The 22653-nt window shown below is 44.3% G+C and overlaps 1 protein-coding gene across 2 annotated transcripts in view; it reads left to right on the top strand.

The window, feature by feature from the left end:
• The window catches only part of SH3RF3 (SH3 domain containing ring finger 3), a 238815-nt gene that overhangs the window by 156919 nt on the left and 59243 nt on the right, over window positions 1-22653 (top strand). For both annotated transcript variants that reach the window (XM_066985177.1, XM_066985186.1), the window contains exon 3: window positions 416-511. In XM_066985177.1, the coding sequence (XP_066841278.1) occupies window positions 416-511 (96 nt within the window). The remainder of the gene's footprint in view (window positions 1-415; window positions 512-22653) is intronic.

Below are 22653 nucleotides of genomic sequence, written 5' to 3' on the forward strand. Positions count from 1 at the left end.
CTGTGCTCTGCTGGGATTTCCCATTGAATTTCCTTCTGCAGCAGCCAAGTGTCATGGTAGGCACTGGGATGCACAGATTTGTGCTGGAGTGTTTTCTCCTTTGGATTAGAAACAACTTCATGAATCAAATATTCTCCCAGTCCCTGCAGTGAAGACAGGAGTTACCTGTTCCTACTGCTGTGCATATGCACTTGGAGCTGTTGGCAGCTGGCATGAGCTGCAGGGCACTTTAGTGCTCTATGACTGGGATGCATGGGGTAGGATGCTGGGTCCAGGACTCAAGGAACATTTCTATGTGGCTTAAGGCCTTTTTTCATATGCTCTTTCCCTAGGTTGTCATGTAGGTAACTATGAATTGTGGAATTTATCCAGTGGAAAAAATCTAATGATATATTTTGTATATTTTTGATTTTAGGATGAAATCTTGACGGTCATCAGGAGGGTAGATGACAACTGGGCAGAAGGAATGCTGGGCGACAAGATTGGCATTTTTCCTATCCTTTATGTTGAGGTAAGCTCATGACAGGTGGAGGTGTGGGCTTCTGTGAACATCCTCCATTTATATTTGCACCCACAAGGGAAGGATAACCTTGGAAATCCTTGAATGAGAAGGACAAAATACACCAGAATAACTGAAAAGGGAATTTTTTGGTGCTCTGTCCTAAGGCACTGAGAATACGTTTGCTTCAGTCAATTCAATCTGAAGCAGCCAGAAAAATGTACAGCAGGAACGGCTGAAGGCTTTCCACCCAGCATTTCTGGTGTAATCTCCTCAATGTGTATGGAAAATGGGAGAGGATGACCACAGCCAGGCATCTTGCACACACCCAAAGAGAGGCAGGGGCTGCCAGTGGCTCGGAAGCACCTCCATGGGCTTAGCTGTGCCCCAGAAGAAGAGCACTTTGGAGAGCCTGGGAGTGCCACATGAGTGGTTTTATTTTGTTTGTTTGTTTGTTTGTTTTGTAGGGTTATTTTAGTGGGATGTCTTAGAATCATAGAATATCCTGATTTGAAAAGGATCCCCAAGGACCATCAACTCCAACTCCTGGCTCCGCACAGGACCACCCAAAAATCAGGCCATATGTCTGAGAGGGGTGTCTAAATGCTCCTTGAACTCCACCAGGCTTGGTGCTGTGACCACTGCCCTGGGCAGCCTGTCCCAGTGCCCGACCACCCTCTGGGTGCAGAACCTTTCCCTAACCCCCAGCCTGACCCTCCCCTGTCCCAGCTCCGTGCCGTTCCCTCGGGTCCTGTTGCTGTCCCCAGAGAGCAGAGCTCAGCGCCTGCCCCTCCGCTCCCCTCGTGAGGGAGCTGCAGGCCACCATGAGGCCTCCCCTCGGCCTGCTCTGCTCAGGGCTGAGCAAACCAAATTAACCTCATCCGCTCCTCATACATCTTCCCCTCCAGACCCTACACTGTCTTCATAGCCCTCCTGTGGACACTCTCTTATAGTTTTATGTCCTTACATTGTGGTGCCCAAAACTGCACACAGCACTCAAGGTGAGGCTGCTCCAGCACAGAGCAGAGCGGGACAATCCTTTCCCTTGACCAGCTGGCGTTGCCATGCCTGATGCACCCCAGGGTATGGTTGGCCCTTTGGAGTGCCAGGGCACACTGCTGTCTCATGTTCAACTTGCCATCGACCAGAACAGACAAGAGGCTGCTCTCCAGCTTTTTGTCCCACAGTCTATACGTATATTCAGGGTTGCTCCATCCCAGGTGCAGAATCCAGCACTTGCTCTTGTTACATTTCATGTGGTTGGTGATTGCCCAGCCTTCTAATTTGTCAAGATCTCTCTGTGAAGCTTCTCTACCCACAAGGGAGTGAACAGTTCCTCCAAATTTAGTATCATCTGCAAACTTACTTAGTATGCATTCAAGTCCTGTGTCCAGATCATTTATGAAATCATTGAAGAGAACTGGCCCTAACATGGAACCCAGGGGAACCCCACTAGTGACTGGTCACCAGCCTGTCTTTCATGGTTCACTTGTGTTCAAAGTCTCTGAGAGAGAGAATTCTTTGTGCTGAGCACTTTCCGTAAGTCATTGCCACGTGAGACTTCTTGCAGCGTAAACACTTGGACCTCGTGTCCTCTGAGCAGACTTGCCCTGACACTTCTTCCCACTGCTATGTGTCCTCCTGATGGTTCCCATCCAGCCAGAGGGTCAGAGGAAGAGCTCAGGGTGCCATCACAGTGGCCCTGTTGGAGCTGCTCTGCTCTTTGAGCACTTTCAGAGAATTTTCCTCCTTCACAGCTAAACCAGGTGTGCAAAGAGCTGATTGGCACCACATGTGTTCCTATTTTTTTGAGGAACTCTGCACTGGAGGCTTGGCAATCCCAGAGCCACCCAGCAGCATCAATGTAGGCTGGTGCTGCTCTCTGGGGTGAGGCATCTCTTGTGTGGGCACAGCAGAGCCCACCCCAGCCCTACTACATGCAGCTCTGATGCCTGCCTCCAAAATTGCTTCTCCAGATTTCTTAGTTAATGACTTGAGACAAAACAGAGATAATTGGTGCCTGACTACCTAATTATTAACTCTGACAATGACCAATTTGGAATAAACCATCATTAATACACATTGCGTTCCCACAGTTGACAAGAACAATGATATTAAAACCAGAATGTGTAGGAGCCGTTATTGGGAAACCAGCTGCCACCCATAAGTTAATGACTAGTTTTCTTCTACTCTGAGCATGTAAAGACCTTTTCAGTTTGTTGTGATTAAATCAGAGAACCAGGATTTCTCCCAGATTCCATCCTTTTTCCCTTTTCTTTCAAGTACCTGGGGTGACAATGTGACTGTCCTGAACTTTGCTACAGGAAGAGCGAATAGGGGACCTCTGCCAGCCAGCCACCGTTGCACACCACCACCTTTCCCCGGCTCTAGTCTCACATGCAGGATGCAAGTGCTTGCACTGCCTACACACCATACAGCATCCTGATCCCTCTCCCACCCTTAGGTATCTGTTCTCTTTAATTACTGCTCCTGTAGGGTGAAGGTCTGGGAGACTCAGAGGAGCAGCACGCTGGGAACAAGTGCAGTGTTGTCTCACTGAAGTTCTCAATGCACTAGCTCATCCCAGGCGGCCACAGAGGAATAAGAGGAAAGGCTGTATAGAGTCAGAAGATCAATACTGGATGTTTCTAAAGAGATACCGACAGCAAGGCACCCAGCACCACGGGAGAAGAATGCACTTAGGAATATATGTATGCATATACATTCATATACAGACACACATGTATATAAAATAAGTACAACTATGTACCTTTATGCATATATTTGCGTAATATGCACACACATATTTCATCTGCATAAATTTGAAATTGGGAAGATTGAAGTTTTCAAATGAGACACTTGGACGACATGGACATAATACTTGTGCCGTGATTTGTAAAGCCAAATGGAAGTGATCTTCCAGATGTAACTATCAGCCACCTATTCCATCCACATCCTGTTGGATGGAGGCCTTGTTCTGAGTATGAAATGGGCTTGGGCAGCTACTGGAGTTTTACCGTTATTTCACTGTTGCCAGGTTCAGATGTTACTTTACATTAAAAATTAAGGGGTATCAGCAGGCCAAATCCCAAAGAAGTTTTGAAAATCTCAGTGCCAATGTTTATGAAATAAATCCATTAAACAAGTAGTACTTCCGTCTAAAAACACTCCCCAAGTCTGTCCAAGTCCATTAAGTGGTTTTCAAAATCTTGGCAAAATGTGCAGAATAAGCAAAGCTTAACTCGCACAGTAGCCTTTTACTTGTGCAAGTTTATCAGCCAAAGCGTGTGGGATTTTGCCTGGCATCCGAAGCTGTGCACCCTGGAGGAATCCCAACCAAGGGCACTTGCCCTTGCCACAACAGCCAGAGCACCAAAACCAGTCTGGTTGCTCACGGATGCTGCATTTCTGTGCCTGGGAGGACAATTTCCAGAGCAAGACTGTGGTGTCACAGAGCAGTAGCACAAAACACTAGATACCAGAATATATCTGCTCCCAGCAGTGTTTTAGAAAATCCATATCTCAGCGTTACGTGTGGTTGTCCAAGCAGCCAGGTAACGTACAGTGTAACGTGGCATATTCTTTATGCTTTGCTCCTCGGAAGTGTCCAGCAAGGGTTCTTGCATGCCTGCTGTGCCTGAGAGCTCCCTGCAGAGAGGCTTTTTCCTGTCTCTGTAGTGTCATCTCTGTCCCACAGTCAGAGAAGCTACAACAGCATGAGCAATAAATATTTGCAGCTCACTATGGCGACTTTTACAGAGTGAGTCACACACAAGATGTGGTCAGGGAGAGTTTACACCGTCTTTTTTTCTTATTTCGTCGCCATCCTTCTTCTCCAGTAGAAGTCATTTGGGCAGATAATTTATGTTTTAATTTGGCTACAGAAAAAAACCACGGCATAATCAAAATGATTCTCAAGGTGCCTTCTGCCTGGAAATAAGCATCTTATTAATAATTTCCATAGTCTGAAGTCATATTCTTGCTGGGAAGTGTGTAGGACCTGTAAAGAGTTCAAAGTCCTAACAAGATCTCGTTTATTGTACTGTCTTCAAGCTTGCTCCTTTATTCTTAATAACTGCTATTATCTCTGTTTGGAAGTTTTAAGTTTAGTGCTGTTATGTCTAAAATTGGGAATAATGAAGAATACAGAGTGTCCTAATAGATTTAAGTGTGTGGGAATGAAATTCGAGGGCACGCCTAGTATCTGAAAGGCCAAATCCTGCTCGGATGGATGGTCGATAACCGTAACTTCAGAAAGCAGAGCTGTTAGACCCGAAACTCTGCCTGCAGCCCCCAGTGCAGAGAGGCATTGCTCGAGATCGAGAAACCTTAAGAGTCCGTGGTAGAGCAGGGCAATTACGTGGAGCATGGCTGTGACTGTAATGTCAGCATATTACAATTGATGAAGTGCCAGCCCATTGTTATAATGTTTTATGACAGCAGGGGCACTGGAAGCTGTGATTAAGTAATATTAGGAGTTTTTAAAGGCTTTTTACTGAGCAGTGAAACAGCGTAGTGGAGATCTTCTCCTGTTCTTCACAGTCAGAAAGAGGAAAAGGTGGAAAGGAGGTCTAGGAGAAAGTGGGAGGAGGTGAACAGACAAGCCCGATGGTCTCAGTGCCCTGCAGCGTGGATACAGAAGACTCCCGTGAGACCCAGGGGAAAAAAAAAATCTTGTCAGTCAGTGTTTAGAAGGAGTGCAGCCAAAAGGAAAAAAATAATCCAAAACCAAATGCATTTCTTAAAGAAAACAATGATTTTTTCATTCCAAAATCAGCTTTGCAAGTGCAAAGCACCACTCTTAACAGCTTTGTACTGTACCACTGGCTCTGCCGATCACCTTCAAACAGCTTACCCCATACAAGGGTACCCAAGCACATTTGCCAGGGTCCCAGCTGTGGTCATTGCATAGTGTCACAGAGACCCATCTTCCCAGCAGAATTTGTCCTTAATTGTGTAAGTATATCTTTTGCTGAAGGTAACCTCTAGTCAGCCAACAGATGAATGCAAACAGTTAAGAGTTTAGCGTGTATGTGTCAAGTTAATCTGAAGACCAAGTGTTCCAGGAGGAGATGCAGAGAGCCAGTCTGAAGGCAGTGAAGCCTTTCCCACAGCCCAGCCTACAGCCCTGCTTCACTTTGAAGTGTTCAGCGTTTTCCTGGTGCTGTGGCTCACAGTCTGACATTCAGTCTCCATGGCAGATTTGGGATTTTTTTTGTCTGTCTGCAGATTCACAGCTTAGTTCCAAATATCCAAATATCATTGTATTCGTGAAAACTGCGTACTTCATGTCTACATTTTCTTTGTTCTCAACCTTTTTTGGTTCCTCCCTGCAGCTGCAGGACAGATGGATCACTATGGGACTCTCATAATCTGGATAGGCTGGAGCGATGGGCTGAGGTCAACTGCATGAAGTTCAACAAGGCCAAGTGCCGGGTCCTGCACCTGGGCTGCAACAACCCCAAGCAGAGCTACAGGCTGGGAGATGAGTGGCTGGAAAGCTGCCTGGCCGAGAAGGACCTGGGAGTATTGGTGGATAGTCGGCTGAATATGAGCCAGCAGTGTGCTCAGGTGGCCAAGAAGGCCAACGGCATCCTGGCCTGTATAAGAAGCAGTGTGGCCAGCAGGTCGAGGGAAGTGATTGTGCCCCTGTACTCGGCTCTGGTGAGGCCGCACCTCGAGTACTGTGTTCAGTTTTGGGCCCCTCGCTACAGGAAGGACATGGATGTGCTCGAGCGAGTCCAGAGAAGGGCGACCAAGCTGGTGAGGGGTCTGGAGAACAAGTCTTACGAGGAGCGGCTGAGGGAGCTGGGCTTGTTCAGCCTGGAGAAGAGGAGGCTCAGGGGCGACCTCATCGCTCTCTACAGTTACCTGAAAGGAGGCTGTAGAGAGGTGGGGGTTGGTCTATTCTCCCACGTGCCTAGTGACAGGACGAGGGGGAATGGGCTAAAGTTGCGACAGGGGAGTTTTAGGTTGGATGTTAGGAAGTATTTCTTTACCGAAAGGGTTATTAAGCATTGGAACGGGCTGCCCAGGGAGGTGGTGGAGTCACCATCCCTGGAGGTCTTTAAAAGACGTTTAGATGTAGAGCTTAGGGATATGGTTTAGTGGAGTACTTAGTGTTAGGTCGGAGGTTGGACTCGATGATCTTGAGGTCTCTTCCAACCTAGAGAAATCTGTGAATCTGTGAATCTGTAATGAATTCAGCCTCAAAGCCTGACCCATCACTTAGAGATGTGTGGCCTCTGTGGGAGCATACTCTACACCTTTCAGAGGCTCACTTATGACATCCTTTTAAAGAAGGGAGCATTAGACAGTCATTAAATAGTAAGGTTTGTTTGGTGCCCTATCAAAAAAAAAAAAAAAATCTCTGCTTTTAGGGACCGTCAAAATGCTTCCAAAATGGTTCATTTTAGCCTTGCTAGTATCATTTAATGCTAATAAAATTGGGGGATTTTTGAGAGGTGGATAGAATGAAACTGTAGATGATTTTAGAAAAGGTGACTTACTAAATCTCAGAGGAGCAAATTCATCCCTGTAGTAAGTAGGTGTAACACTAATGAGTAGAGGATTATACCCATTAACATCACAATCGATTTTTTCTGTTCTCTTTCCTTTTGTGTGTCAGATAAAAATGGTATAAGAACCTTGTAAATCTGGCAATAATGTAAGCTGTAAGAGGTGTTCAGCTAATTTCTGTTGAAAAGCTTTGTTGATACGCATTTTCAAATTTTGTAATTATATTGTTGTAAGACTCTCATTCCTGCATCTTCATAGTTTCTAAAAGGTTGGTGCAACCTGATTTCCTCTTGCATAGAAGATGGTAGAATATTCCAGGATACTTTCTGGTATCAGATTTCTGCGTGGATGGAGTATAAAACACAGTTCCCCTGTTTCACATTCAAACTGAAACATGCAGAAGTTGTGTTGTAGGCTGCAAGAGGGACCTCAGTAAGAACCTGTACACTTACTACTACTTTCACGTCAATCCGTGGATAAAACTTATTGATTTAAAGTGTTGTCACATACATACAAAGTAAAATAATTTAAATAACTTCAAATAACTATGATGCCAGTCAGCAAAGCTAAGAGTATTAGCAGTCAGAAGGGAGAATAAGATTAAACATTCAAATGTGCTGCTGTTCATTAGGGGAAGCTTTTGGTAAGTGTCTGTTGCACATTTCTGGAACACATCCATCTTCTCAGTGCACTGTTTTCACTGCTTTTGCCACTTGTAATGTCTCTAGCTTATATAAATATATAGAACATGTACCATCCTTCCCATTCTGTCCTGGAAGTGTTGCTGACAAGCGACTTTTATGCTTTCCAGATGAGACTGGTATAGCCCAAATGAAAGCTACAGTGGCAGGTCTGGGATTTCTGTGTAATCAGTTCTCAGTGCAGGTTGTTGCTCTTAAACACGTACTTCTCTCTACTAGTAAGGACATAGGACAGTCATTCTTCCTAATCGGGTTCCAGCTATTGTGAACAACCAGGTAATATACCATCCCTTTCAGAAACCAGTCAAGAATTATCTTCACAATAGCCAGTGTATTTGCATCTACTTGAAACTTTCTCCTGGACTATGAATTTCACTAGTTTGGGAGTCATATATATATTATTTTTAATCTCTGTCCCACCTTTTCTGCATAACAACATCTTCTTCTCCCTTTTGTTTACATAAATAAAGAACCTTTTACTCTTTGTTTTAATGTAATGTAAATTAGCAGGACTCTGGGCATTTTTTTCCCATTTTTCTTAACCTTTAAGTCATTTTTCTGAAGTTCTCCGTTAGTTTCTAGCATCCTTCATGAGGTGATTATTCATGCATATTCTATCAGATTTTCCTCTGTCTTCAGGATACAAAATTGAGCTAGCATTATCACCTTTGGACTTAAATGCCCGGTTTCCCCTACACTGGATTAGCTGAGCTCCTCAGCTTCATAGACCTGTTTTAATCACTCATTCCCCTTAGGCTATGTCTGGACAAGTCGATGCAGGATTGCTTTCTGGTTTCACATCGGGGAACACGTTTCTCCTACATCAACAGTTCATCTTGAGTGGGTGCCACAAAGAGGAAGCCTGCGTACAGAGGTGGGTGGGAGCGCTGTCACCTTTGAGTCATCCTCCAGCCCAGACAGTCACGAGACCTGCGGGGAGCTGTGGGAAGAGACGGCACCTAAATTTAGACATAGCTGTAGGTTATGAAAAAATGCCATTTGGAAAGTGACAGTTTTAGTTACGGGTCTTCTGTTGCTTCTCCTCCTGCCTACTTTCACACAAATGAACTCATAATTAAGTTATTCAGATTAACATGCTATGACCAATCTTTCTGTTAATCAAAACCATATCTAAACTATTATCAACTCTTATTGTTTCAGGGACTGTTGAATCAGAAACTGGCCAGCTGTCGCATTCAGGAATATCTTCCCCACCCACCCCCCATTATTAGTAACATCTGAATTTCCTAAATTTTATTTTGCAAAAATAACTCTTCAGGGTTATTTATAGGCAGCTTCCAGTCCAGCCAATGTAAACACACAACCTTGGCAAATAAGATAATTTCCTGACTCTTTTTAAAAGCATATATGTCATTTTGATATCTGTATGGGGCATGTTTTAAGTGCTGTCTAGTAGGAACTGAAAATTGAAGTGCTAATTATGTACCTAAGTAAGATGGACTGGCTTTTGCTCATGATCTGATAGCAAGACTTCTAGCCATCATCCGTTCATGGACTTAGAATCATAGAATCGTAGAATCATTAAGGTTGGAAAAAAACTTCAAGATCATCTTGTCCAATCGTCCCCCTACCACCAATGTCACCCACTAAACCATGTCCCTAAGCACCAGGTCCAACCTTTCCTTAAATACCCCCAAGGACGGTGACTCCACCAGTTCCCTGGGCAACCCGTCCCAATGCCTGACTGCTCTTTCTGAGAAGAAATGTCTCCTCATTTCTAACTTCCAGAATTTCCCCTGCAAAATCCTGTTTGTCATCCTTCCCCAATGTAAAAAGACTGTGGACTTGCTGTGTTTTGCACATGCTTTCAGCAGGCAGCCCTACTCACTTGCCCTTCCCTTTACCTCTAACTCTCCTGAACTGTACTTGTGCTTGAATATGTGTTTTCCAGTCCTGGATGCTGTTCTGTTTCTGCTATTTTTATGCTGAGCTTTGGTTTCTGCTTCAAAGTTAATGTTATTATGCTGCCAGAGTTGCTTGTGTTACGAAAGCAGCACTGTAGATGGACCCCCATGTTCGCTGGACAGAGAATGATATCATAAACTGTTTTGTCTTCCTAATATTTTCATCCATTTTAGTGTTTCCTTTCTCTTACAGTCCTTTTGTCCTTTTTTCCTTCCTGTTTTAAACTTCTAAATTTTCAGTTACAAGTGAAGAGACATCTGCTGAAGCCCAGTCATACCACACAGCAGCAGCAGGAACAGGACAGCAGTTCTGCCTCTGGTACCACTTGTGGACTGGGAAATACTGCTCCAGATCATGTGGGAGACCTTGTAGGTCTCTAGGTACAGTTCATCTGTCCAAGGCAGATAGTCCTCTACAGGTGAGCTAATTGTCCAGATAGCCCCTTACCACTGAGTGAGACAAGCAGGTTCTCATAGTCGAAGAAACAGAAATTGCCACTTAATGGAGACATCCGAAATATGTCAGCTTCCTTGTAGAAGAGCCTGTTACTCTGCATTGACTAGGAGGAGAAGGCAAGGGTGACAGCTATGGCCTAAGGCAATGATGGGGACATATTCCTGGACCCCACTCTGCGGTGGCTCAGGCTGTGAGTCTGTGCTCTGCCTGCTGTGCAAGGGAAAGGCTCACCACAGGTGTTGCACGCACTGCCTGCACATTTCATCAGCAAAGAGTATCTACGTTCAGGTCGGTTCTTTTGTGTTACAGACAGTATTTGTCAATTTCCCAAAGTACCTATCTGTCAAGTAGCTATTGATGTTTGTTCTGATATTGTTAAGAAACGTTAAAGCTGCTGTGTCTTTCAGAATGAAACAAGATGTCCTTTCACATCTCTTACAGGGTTTTCGTTGCTGTTATTGTTGGTTGTTTGCTTGTAACTATCTCTGATAACTGAATGAATGAGCTTCTGACAATGCTTAGACATATGTACAGCAAACCTTGGGGAAGCCCAGGTGTACCCTTTACTACCCACGACTTCCTTATTCTGCTCCTTGGGTAGCTGAATCTCTTAAACACACACACAACATAATAAATAATTAATTAATTAAAAATAAGAAGTAGATGTTCACTTGGAAGTAGATGTTTCTAGTGGAAAAATACCTCAGGCAAAGGATCCATCCATCCCTTTGGCCCGGTCCCTGCTCAGAAGGACCAGTTAAGTGGGTAGCATATTAGGGTTGGCTTTTGCCTGTGCATTTGCCATTAGCCATTCTGAACTTCCCCGCGGTGCTCAGCCTCCTCATAGCATCCAACCATTGGAGTGAAACGTTTTAGCAACGGCAGAGGTTTCCATGGGCCTCTGCGCCATCCCCCATGGAGCATACCCTCTGTCCCAGGCCCTGAGGCGGCTCTAGAGCACATCAGCAACCTGCTCTCTCTAGGGGAGGCACGGGAACAGGCTTTTGTCTTTTCCAGCCATTGATCACCTCTGACAGCTTCTAAAGATCACTTCAGCGGTGCTGAATTCTTGGCATCTTTTTTCCTTTTGAAAAAGAAAATGTCTTTCAGTCTCGCTTACCTAGAGGTAATGCATGAATGTATATTAAGAAGCTATATGTCAACAGATACACGATTTGTCTAGCAGTTAATGAAAAATAAAATCCTCAAGGACTTCATTATGTCTCACACATTCTTCACTTCATTTCCTACTGTTGCTATTACTGTGCGTTGCACGTCTTAATTAGCTTCCTTCCTGGGGAGCTTTCCTGGTGCTGCAGAGCTCTTCCAGTGGAGATCAGCGATCCAGATGTAGCCACAGAGTGAGAACAGAGGATTTGAGGACAACCGTGGCCAACTGCCTGTCTCCTCTGCCACTTTGCTGGTAGCAACAACCTGATGAGCAGAGGACAAAACGTGTCCACCCATCAGCTGTGGCACTGGTCAAAGGAAAGTGGGTCCAGTATTAAAATACCAGCCTGTGAAAGGGCCTGGAGGATTTGGAGGTCCATGTTGTCCTTTGCTATGCCTGTGATGGGTGTGATGACCTCCATCAGAAGGACAGGATGGACAGCTGGTGCTGGTGACACCATAAATGATATGCTGGGAGGTGCCTGCTAGAGCTCCCTCATCTCCACTTTCAGAAGATAGCATCTTTTATAAATAATGTTCTCCCACGCTGAAGAGTCACAAAATTTGGTTAAGCTTGACCCTTTAAGCTTTCAAAGACGAGTCATTTCAAGAATATATATGATGAAGTTGTGAAGTGGTTTTACCTCTTTCCTTGTTTCTTATTGTGGCAATGGTCAAACTCCCTTCATACTACACACATAAGAGACATGGAAGTGCATATGTGTGCTGAATGCTTACTTCAAACAACAAAAATACCATGTGAAGTTGATTTTTATTCTGAAAAAAAATGTCATTAGCTATACCAAAACCAGATGTTAAGTCTTAAATCCCCTAACATTTTGTTAGGTGTTAGTGCTGAATATTGAGAATACCAAGTTCACAAGACTAGAGGAGGAATCAGTACAGGCAAATTGAAACCAAAAATCAGAAACAGGGGAAGAGAGTTGGAATAAATTTGGGGATCTCCACCTTTTCAACATTTTCTCTAGAGCACAGGATTCTCGAGGGCTCATTCCTTGGTATTTAGTGTATACCGTAGAAGAATTTGCGCGCAAGTCCTTCATCTTGGTTATTTCTTTCCTTTACAAAATAAATCTGCCATTGTTTATTTTATGTTCTGCTGCACCATTTTGGGGTTGGTTGATCCCGTCATTATTTTAATCTGACAAAAGCAAGGGCTGCTGCCAAAAGGATTGTCCTGCTTTTGCCACAGCCATGGCAAAACTTTCATGTCACTTCCCTTCTTCCAGGCCTAACAGACCTCTGGCTGTGCACTGAGATGGATCAGGGAACTCGCCCCTATTGAAAGCTACTCACTTAAGCTGTCATCAGTTTTTTAGTTTCCAGTCATATCTGTTCCCTCATTCCTTTTACTGTGTAGCCACATGAGCATCCACGTGGATACAGGGCAGAAAGTGTGCAGATGGGAAAGGAAGGCACGTGGCATCTCGCACTTACCTCAGGAAATCATGGCCAGGGCACTAACCCTCACCCACAGATTTTCTGCAGGTGATGCTGCTGTTGAATTGTGCTCTAACCCACCAAATCAAAATATTGAGGTGAGGAACATGGGTCTTTGTGCAAGCAAGCGCCTCTTCCTCCTGGTCATCCCTCAATTTATCCGATTATTTTATTAAGTTGTAATTTTATGACAAAGGAGCACTGGATACTCCGTAAACAACGCTAATAATATTACCCTTGGTTTAAGTAAGGCTGGAGGGAGTGTCCTGCTCTAAATCTGACTTTGAAGTCTTCCGATCTGCTTAGACACAATTAAATCAAATTGACAGGAAATTTCATGAGAGAGGTTTCCATAATAGAATTTTTCTATAACAGATTTTTTCTGGAAGCTTTGGGACAAAGCAGGAGAGGCACCAGAGCATTCAGGCAGTGGTGGACTCATGCTGGAGGTGCTCCCTTGCCCAGGTTCTCAGGGGAGGGCACTGAGGGAAGAGGCAACTCCGCTTTGTTTTACTGTTTCTTGAGAAGAAGGCAACATTCAGTAACAAGGAGAGCACCCCTGGTTCAAGCCCTGCCTGCTTTGATGTTGGTGAGGAAAGTAAAGCAGTTCCCTGAGCCATGACATGGTCTGGGAGCTCTTGGTGCACCCATTGGGCTTCTCTGCCTCACAGAAGCTGGGTAGCTGCTTTTCAGCAGCTGCTCAGGGCCATGCTCTGCTTCAAGCACTACCTCTAGATTTTGGCATATGAGGGTCTCTGATGGCACAAGAGTGCTCCTGAGAGCTGAGTTTAAGTCCATAGCAAAGGACACATCTGTCTGCGTTTGCACTGAGCAACTTTCTCTCAACACACACCTGAGGTTTCAATACAGTACACTGTCAGAGTTAAATGTGTTATTTTTCCTATTTGGTCCTTGGTTAAAGAGGGATCAATGTGCTTTCATGGCAAATGATAAAGACATTGCCAATGGGAATCACGTCCTCACACCTAGCTCCATTCATCCGTGTATCCGGCAATGCTGCATAGTCATAGGACAACCTGACTGCTGAGCATTCACAAAAATCAAACTCCGATCATCTTGTATCCTGATTATGGCTACAACCTTTCTGCATCCATAACAAATGCCGACCTGCCTCATTCGTGACCTCGTGAAAGTGCACATCTGCTGCCACTTCTTTCCCTCTCATGGCCTTTGCTTTCCTGTTGAGTACATACAACTTGCCCATACTTGCAAACCTTTGATTATTCATTTCTCTCACGACCTATTGTTTTTTATTTACTTCTGAAAGATCAACTCCTGCCTTTGATCAGCCAGTGATGCCAATCGCTTTGTCTTTTTTTTTCCAAATTTTCATTTACTTCTGTAGTGCTCTGTTCTTCACTGTTGAGAAGAATGCTTCAAAAACATCTAGACAGCTGCATCAGCACTGGTCCTCCAGACCCCTCTCTGAAATTGTTCTTGGCTGTGATGCCTACAGAAGATTTCCGATGTGCGAAGTCTTTTGTCCCTCTTGCTGATAAGGCTGTCTCTTTGTATACTTTGTCTATATATGGTCCTCATCTTAATTTATGTTTTCTTTGGGCCAAGAGCTGTCTTTTTGTTCTGTCTTTATGTAATATTTCTCACAATGGAACTGTGATCTGTAGTGGGAATTCTTCAGCTTTTAATGGCAAATATAATAAGCATTATTAACAAACGTGTCTGTTTGTCTTCGTCACATAGTGTGGTCACGGACTGCAAAAATTGAGTTCCCTCAGGACAACTTGTCTCCCTGCCTAAAGATTTTAGGTGCAACCCAGGGCATTCCATTTTCAGGAAGCAATGGGTTAGGAAAATATTTGGACTTGAGTAATGTTGGGGGTGTGTGGGGGGGACAGTGTTCTGCCCTTTCAGAGAGATTTCCTACTGTGCAGACTTTTTGTTAGCCCATTAATTTTGCCATCTCAGAACTCAAACAACGTGGCCCAGGGCAGTGGTTTCCCAAATTCGTTCCAGTTGCAGCACACTAACATAAACAGCATTTGCATATGGATGTCATAAAAATGACTAATGCCGGCAATCATCGTACTTCGCTGCAGTAACGTGACACATGTGCCCAAGCATCCTCGGGGATCTGCTCCGAGCTCCCTGGCGCCGGGGCAGTGGCACACCTCTTATCTAGCAGTGACACCCGCGGCAGAGCGGGCTTGGACAGACAGCAGAGCGTGAATCCAGCTTCCCGTGTGCTCGCAGGAGCTGTTTCGCTGCCTGACTCAACAGCACCGCGCACGTGTCCTCTGCCCCGAGCCAGAAATCAAATGCAGGGAGTTGAACAAATAGCATTTTCTCGTTTGGTAGCCGGAAAGTTCAGTGAACTCCTTGACCGCAGCCATTGGCAAGTCTGTTGACAGACATCAGCCCCTGACCTCGGCCATGTACCCAATCATATTTTAACGTCTGCGATTCTCCAAAGAAGGCTGCAGACAGCTCGAGGGACAGTCAGCCACACCACGAGTGCGAGGCTGAATGCTGCCATTTTCAGTCAAGAATTTGCGGAGTCGAGGGAATTCGTCGCAGTTCAGCCCTGACAGATTTCTCTTCCAGCAGATGAGGGGAGAGGGTTGTGAACCCAATTACATCATCATATAGCACAGAAAACACGCTTTCGTGTCTTGCAGGATGGCTTTCAGAGCCTTCAGCTAATGCTCAGTCTCCCTACACAGGGAGATGCACGTGATTATGCCCCGTGCAACAGCCACTGCTTCCAAATGCCCTCCCAGCCCGTTTGTTATCCACCTTTTACCAAATATGACAGAAGTAGAAAGGTCTCCAAGGTAAGACACCCTTGTGTGAAGTTGTTTTAAAATGACTGGTCACTGTACAGAATGAAGGAGGGTGTGAAGTCATGCTCCCACTGAAGGAACGGAGAGCTGTGGTGTTTTACCAGGCCAGACAGCTCTGGCAGGAGCTCCACACACACAATATCTAACTATACGGTCCCATGGGACATCACTCTGTCGCAAATAGCCTGTACCACATCCAGCAGTCCTTCTCTGCCTTGTATGTGGGAAGTAGAATCTGGAAGAGTACATAGTCAAAAATGTCTCTTTCCTATGTATGGTACACGCGGGGCAAAGGCTGTTTATCACAACCCATTAGTGCTGATGTCTGCCTGAAGTGAGTACACCTTGGTTCCTTTTGCAAGCAATTGAACCAAAACATTTTCTTGGCATTTGCTTTCATTCTTCATTTCACTGCTTTATCAGAGATAGAGACAGCAGTACATTTATTTGTGTGCAATTCCCCACAGGTAATCTTCAGTTGCAGCACATAAAACTTAATTTTCCCCAATTGCATGAGATTTCTTATTCTACACAAAGTTGTAAATCACCTCAACAAAGACTCCTTGCCTGCTCAGTGCAGGCAAAGCCTTGCAGTGCTTGAAAAATGACTTCTGTTTTCCCACATGCTCCTTGTACTGTTATTCCAAGGGCTTCTTAGATTTATCCAACTTCATGCTTCGTGCGGATAACAAAGCGTGATGTGGGGTGCATTTAGGCCTTTTTCTCAGCATCCACCAGAACACTTTTGTAATCAAATTCAGAAGGGACTTCAGCATCTATATCTATTTTAATGTTTCTTTCATCCTTTTCCTTTATCATATTAAGTTGGAAGGAAGTTCCTTCCTTAAATAAGACATTATAATATTGGTGCTTCCTTCACAACAACTCTGAACATTACAAATACAGTACTTTCAAGCACAGTATTTCCAAGAGTGAATCTCAGAGAATGAGCCAAAGGGCACGATGTAGTGTCTGGAAGATGTGGGTCCATGCCACAATGCATGCAACGAAGGTCCAAGCAGCAACATGAGCACAGTGTTGCCTGGTTCACAGTCCCATTTATAATTACTTGGGGTCACACACCATTGTTGGGAAGTCATTTACCTTGAGACTCACAGACTTGATGTGTGCATTTACTCTGAAGTGATCCTCAGCCTTAACTGCTGGTATTTGACCCATCAGTTTTCAGCTAATTCAAAATTTTTTAGGTATTGTTGTGCATCCAAGAAAACAGTAGTACCAGGAGCCTTGTGGGACATGAGGGAAAAGAGGTAGAGGTAGAAAGGTATGAGGTAGAAATGTTGCCAGAGGTAGAAATGAGGTAGAAAGTTGCCAGAAAATGTTGGAAACATGAGGCTTGTCTCTCTCTCTAAAGCAGGTAGGCTCTGCAGGTATTGCTCAGAGAACACTTGCAATCCACACAGCTCTTCTCCAGGTACTGCAGTATTTTTCCTAGCCCATGCCGAGGTTTTGACATCCAGCTGGCTCAATGTTTCTGCAAGTGAAGAGGTTTCTAGATTTCAGCACAAAGCTGCTTCAGAGGGCTTCCCTTCCTCGCAGTAACTGGCAGCAACTGTAAAGGGCTCGTACAGCTGCCAGGCATCAGTGAGGTGTGAGGATTACATCTGAGAAGCTTCTGGGAGTGCTCCTGAGTCCGTCTTAGCCTCTTGCCCTGGCTGCTACCCAGCACAAGGCTGCTCACACTTCTCCTGCCAGCACCAGTATCTTCTGTCTCTGTGCATGGGCAGCTGTACTCACAGAGGCACAAAGGTTTTCCAATTAGCAAGAGCAAGAGCAAGGGAGACTCAGCGTGGCCAAAAACCCAGTGGCTTCCTCCCAGGAAAATGTAAGTGTCCTTTCAGATCTCCAGTGGCTGTTCCTCAGCTCAGGGACCTTGAGCCTCAAGCCCAGGCACCTGGGTGAACTCACAAACCACTGTAGACTTGGTTATTTCCATGATTTTTAGCTGAGAAATATCATCTAGCAAACAATCTCTTGACGGGCATCTTGTCAAAACTGGGATGATCCAGGGAAGTACTTCAGTCCTGATGAATTTCATTTTTTTTGATGATAAACCAGTTTGTCAGTAAACTCCTGGCAATCTCCAACAGGGACTCTTCTGGTGCTGAAATTGGTGCCAGATGGGCACCAGTCCTTCCACCGTTGAAGACAGCTGGAGTTTTGCCACTGACTTCAAAGGAATTAGGATCAAGCCCATGAATTCACGACTGCACTTTTTATTTAGCTTTCTGAATAATTTATAAGTAAAAATAGGCTGGATTCTCCCACTCTTTCTGATGTTGAGTAAAGCTGTATTTGGTTATTTTTCTTGGTTTCAAAGGAGCTTTGGTGCCATCCTGAGCATCTCATTATGAAAAAGGGTGCCCACAGAGGACAGACAGGAAGAAAAGAGAAGGAAATCCTCAGGCACATTGAAGACGCACAGCAGATCTGAGATTCAGAGATGACAGATCAGAGTAAGATAGTCCTTATACTTGGAGCTGAAGGCTAGATAGCTAGCATTGTTTCAGGGAATGGGGAGGGATGAAGAAAGCACACTTCTTTTTGGTGAGTTCATCTATTTTTAATGCCATTGCAGTTAGTTTTATTTTCTCTCTTCTCAGCTGTTTGGACATTAGCTTCCATAAGGTTATTAGCTGTGCTTTGCTCCTGAGCAGACTTTACAGCAGACTGAACATTTTTCTGGGATTCACCAAGCCATGTGTTTGCTCTCTATCACTGCAAACCATTTTCCATCTTAAAACTGTTTGGAAAAAAGGGAAAGAAAAAAAAAAGAATCCCAGTTCACCACCCAAGGCTTAGTGTTTACTTCTGCTGCACGCATCATTTATTTTCATTCTGCAAGATCATGATGACACGCTCGTCCAAGCACATGCTGTTCTAATATGCTACATTCCTTCGGCCTTTCAGTGTGTTAGAAGTGACATTGCTGCTAAATGAGAAAGGTCTTGTCAGACAGGGAAATAGACTGCTAAGTACCACTCCACTGCCTCTCAAGGAACCATGTTGAGGACAAAAATGATTGGCTTGTGTTTTTCCAGACTGCGCAAAAACATGTACATGGATGACCCTGACTAGGAAGGCTATCTGCTAGGTGGTCATATGTTTTGGGACTTCTTTCCCTGAGAACTTGCTGACACATTTCGCAGGCTTTTGGAAAAGGGAACAAGGCTTACACCTCAGCCTGTGAGCAGAGGAATGGGACGCTTGCAGTTTGAGATGCATCCCAGCAAAGTATTTCTGCAGCTCTCATTCCATGTGAAGATGTTCAAGCAAATGCCTGTATTGCTCTTCCTGTATGTTCTGGGTGCATGGAGTGACTGTGCTCCCAGTCACATTGTGGGGTTTCAGAAATCTGTCCTACATGATGGATAAACCACTTGCAGCAAATCTGTTTCGCATTTGCTTGTCCTTCCCTGACAGTAAATTAGAAAAGGCAATACTGGATTGTTGCAGAGATTAACATAAAACCATGAAATAATGCTTTGTTTTAGCTATAATATTTTCTCTTAAACCATGCCACGCTAATGATTCCTCATTAGAAGATGGTGCATAAATGAATAATTGAGATACGGTTTTGTGGCTTCTGCCCTATGAATTTAAGTTGTCCATGGAGAACTTGGGAGGCTATCCCTAAACATTTTTAAATCTGAATATATGAATCATATAAAAGATTAAAAGTATAGATGCATTCAATATGACTTGTTTGAAGAGCCTTTGGCACAGCTTTGGCTGCTAATATCCCATTAGTAAGCCTTTGGAAGTGCTGCGCAATGTCTGTGCTAACATACCCAATGAACATTTAAAGTATTAGGTGAAGTGTTGTATACCTTCTCCTAACACCCATTTGAGTCACAGGGTGGTTTTGCTGCTTGGCTACAGTAGAAGAAAAGCTGTACCCTGCATTTGCCAGTAGGGATAACAATGTGGAAAAGCTGCTTGAACTTTCTGAAATGCTGCCTTCTGGAGATGAAAACGCTTCCATAGATGCAGTCCTCTGAGGAAACTCGCAGGGACAGAGATTCTTCCATAGCTATGTCCTTACTTATTTAATAACCTCACTGTGCTTCAGAGCATAAATCATAATACTAGCGAAAACTAATTTAATGAGGGCATAAGAACTTAATATTTCCTGAAAGTAACTACTCCAAACTGAAAGCACAGTAATAAATTCAGACTGTTTATTTTAATCACAGAATCAGCTATAGAACTCCAAGTTGCCAAAGTTTCTGCAAGGCATAAAATAGGGATGTGCGTGATCTGCTCAATATTTATGAACTGCGAAGTATAAAAATTAGCAGTCCCTAGGTGGAAATATTTTCGGTCTTTCGGAGGGACATTGTGAAGAACTTTTATTAACAGTCTTAATTTTCCTTTCTGCTCTGCTAAGTGCTTCCTCTCTAAAACCTTGAACATGACATTTTTTTCTGACCAGTTTATTCTTTTCATCAAGTATGGATTTATTTGAGGGGTTTTGAAACCTTTTCTATTTAAAAATGGTCTGAAGTAAAATATTTCTGGTCTTATAACTGTATTTGAAGAGCACCACCCTTCAGCTAATTCTTTCTATACAGACAGAAAAGGCTTACAAAATAAATGAACTGTTGTTTTCCTGAAAGCCTTAATAAACTGCACTTTCTGGTTCAAACTGGCTTCAATCTTACAAAATACTTGAGCACGTGCGTAACACTGAGGATGTAAGCAATCCTTCCTTATTCAGAGAAGAGCAGCGTTTTAGTCCAGTCTGTGGCACTTTGGTCTGTGCCCAACATTAGGTGCGCACCGAAGTATGTTGATAAACCAGACACAGAGCGAGGCCAGCTCCTTGACAGGTCTGGTATCAGTCCCAAGCAAATCCTGTACCCACACCTCAGTGCCTTGAAAGCTAAGAGCATTCAGTAGCAGAGGGAGACCTTCTGCCTGTCCCCTCTCTTGGAGAAGACAGAGCTGCTGTGGTGGCCGCTGTGTGTCACGGCGTCCCTTGGAGGTCTGAACTATGCTGCAGGAGTTTTGCCAGTCCCATGGATTAGCAAACATAATGGTGTGTTTGTCAGGGGAGATGTGGTTTCTATTAGTCGAGCAGTGGTTTTGGCCTTACGCTTGTTTATTGATCACCCAAAGAAATTATGGTGGCATTGTCCTTTTTTTTTTTTGCTGGTGCAGTACTGTTGTGACAACAACAAAAGACTGAAATGCTGCTGTTGCAGACTAGAGCAGCAAAGGTTAATTGTTTAAATTTGACCTAATCTCCTGTGCTTCTACCTTATTCCATAATAATAGTAAGTTCCACGGTAATAGTTTGTTTTTCCAACTAAAGCTAGGACTAATTATGGCCCTACTGAGTGCACACTGGCCAAAAAGAAGCTTTTTCCTCACTCTTCTTCCCAGCTTCAGCATATATGTAGATGCATAGTGCTACCTGCTGAAACTTCAGTGCATTGCCTCACATTAGGGTATACAGAGCAGATTTAGTCCCACCTGGGGATAGCCAGTGCAGGTGACAATTGTGTGTGCACATGTGTGAGCGTGTGTAAGCGTGTGCAACAGAAAGAGAGAGAGAGAAAGTCACCATAATACATTCTGCAGAAAAATTGGGTTTATCTAGACTAATGAAACAGTACTTTTGGCAATTTTGGCAGGGAGAACTCCTGAGGTAGCTTAATGTTGGTACCTTTGCTGCCCATATGGTAAAGTCACAAGTAGAATATCTAAAATAGTCCTATCTAAAAGCCAGAAGAAGGAGAAGAAGGAGAAGAAGGAGGAGCAGAAGAGGAAGAGGAGGAAGGAGAAGAAGAAAGAAGAAGAAGAAGAAGAGGAAGGAGAAGAAGAAAGAAGAAGAAGAAGAAGAGGAAGAAGAAGAAGAAGAGGAAGAAGAAAAAGAAAAAACACTCTCCCTCAGTTCATATTGCAGGGACAGGCTGGCTTGAGGCCAAAGCTCTGACAGCTCCTATTATTGTGGCTGGGAGAGCAGCGTGGCTCCCTCATCAAGGTCAGCAGATTTTTAATGAACACACTCGATTACTGCTCCCTTTGTGGGAAAAGGTTGTTTGGAGGTGAGCGCAGCTCCTTTCCTTCACCCTGGGGATGGAGTGAGGAGATGGGGCTTTCTCCAGCATGGATCCTCACAGCAGGGAATTCCTTCCCGAGAAACAGGCAGGAATTCCTCTGTGAGCTGAGGCTGGTGCATCCTTATCTCAGCATGCAGCACCACAGGCAGCAGTCACTGAGACCCTGCAAACAGTTTCACGGCAGCGTTTCACTGCTTCTCTTACCCAGCAGTGTCCCTCGGCTGTCGCACAGTGTGGCTGCACAAGGATTTGCATTCCCAGGGAATGCAGGGCTGCTGGGAATGTTTGGCTGGCTCGGCGTTCAAACCCAAGCCTTATCCCTCTATAGCATATACTGAGTTTTCTAGGACATCCCGTTACTACAGAATAGATTTGGGGTAAAACCAGTCCCGCGGCAGTCTTAGGGGCATTTTACAATTTGGGATTAGCAGGGCCAGAATTTCAATTGTGCACTCTTTTTAGAGGAGGGATCAGAAACAAGCAAGAAAGCTGTGTTCTGGTATTAGGGGTTGTTGTAAGAGTTACAGTCTTCCAGAAATGTCAAATTCCTGAGACTGACTGTGGGTCAGAACTTTCCATTAGGCTTCTCCTCTGGAAGCAGATCTGCCTGAAGATCTGATGACAGACACCAGAAAGCCATGCTTGTTTACATACCCCAAGTTTAAAATAAGAAATTTGCAGTCATGTTTATGTTTAAAAAAGGGTTTCTGAAAGTTCTTTGCGAAGAGACAGCATCACTTGGTCCTACAAAGCAGTAAGCAGAACCTTTCCTCTGGTGCTCCGAGCCTATTTGGGAAGTACTTTCCAGCATCCACGGGCAAAGCTGTTTAAAAACAAAGTTCTCTATGAAAATAAAGTGGTAAAGCCATAAAGCATTTGTTATATTGGCAGGCCAAAATGATTTTTTCACAGTATTTCAGGAAGACTTTCACATACCCAGAAGTTCATTAGCTTGACTGTTTTGGGAAGGGGGGCTCTTTTTGCCTTTAATCTTCTACCAGTAATGAGAA

The sequence above is a fragment of the Anser cygnoides genome, chromosome 1 (assembly GCF_040182565.1).
Source record: "Anser cygnoides isolate HZ-2024a breed goose chromosome 1, Taihu_goose_T2T_genome, whole genome shotgun sequence".
Lineage (NCBI taxonomy): Eukaryota > Metazoa > Chordata > Aves > Anseriformes > Anatidae > Anser > Anser cygnoides.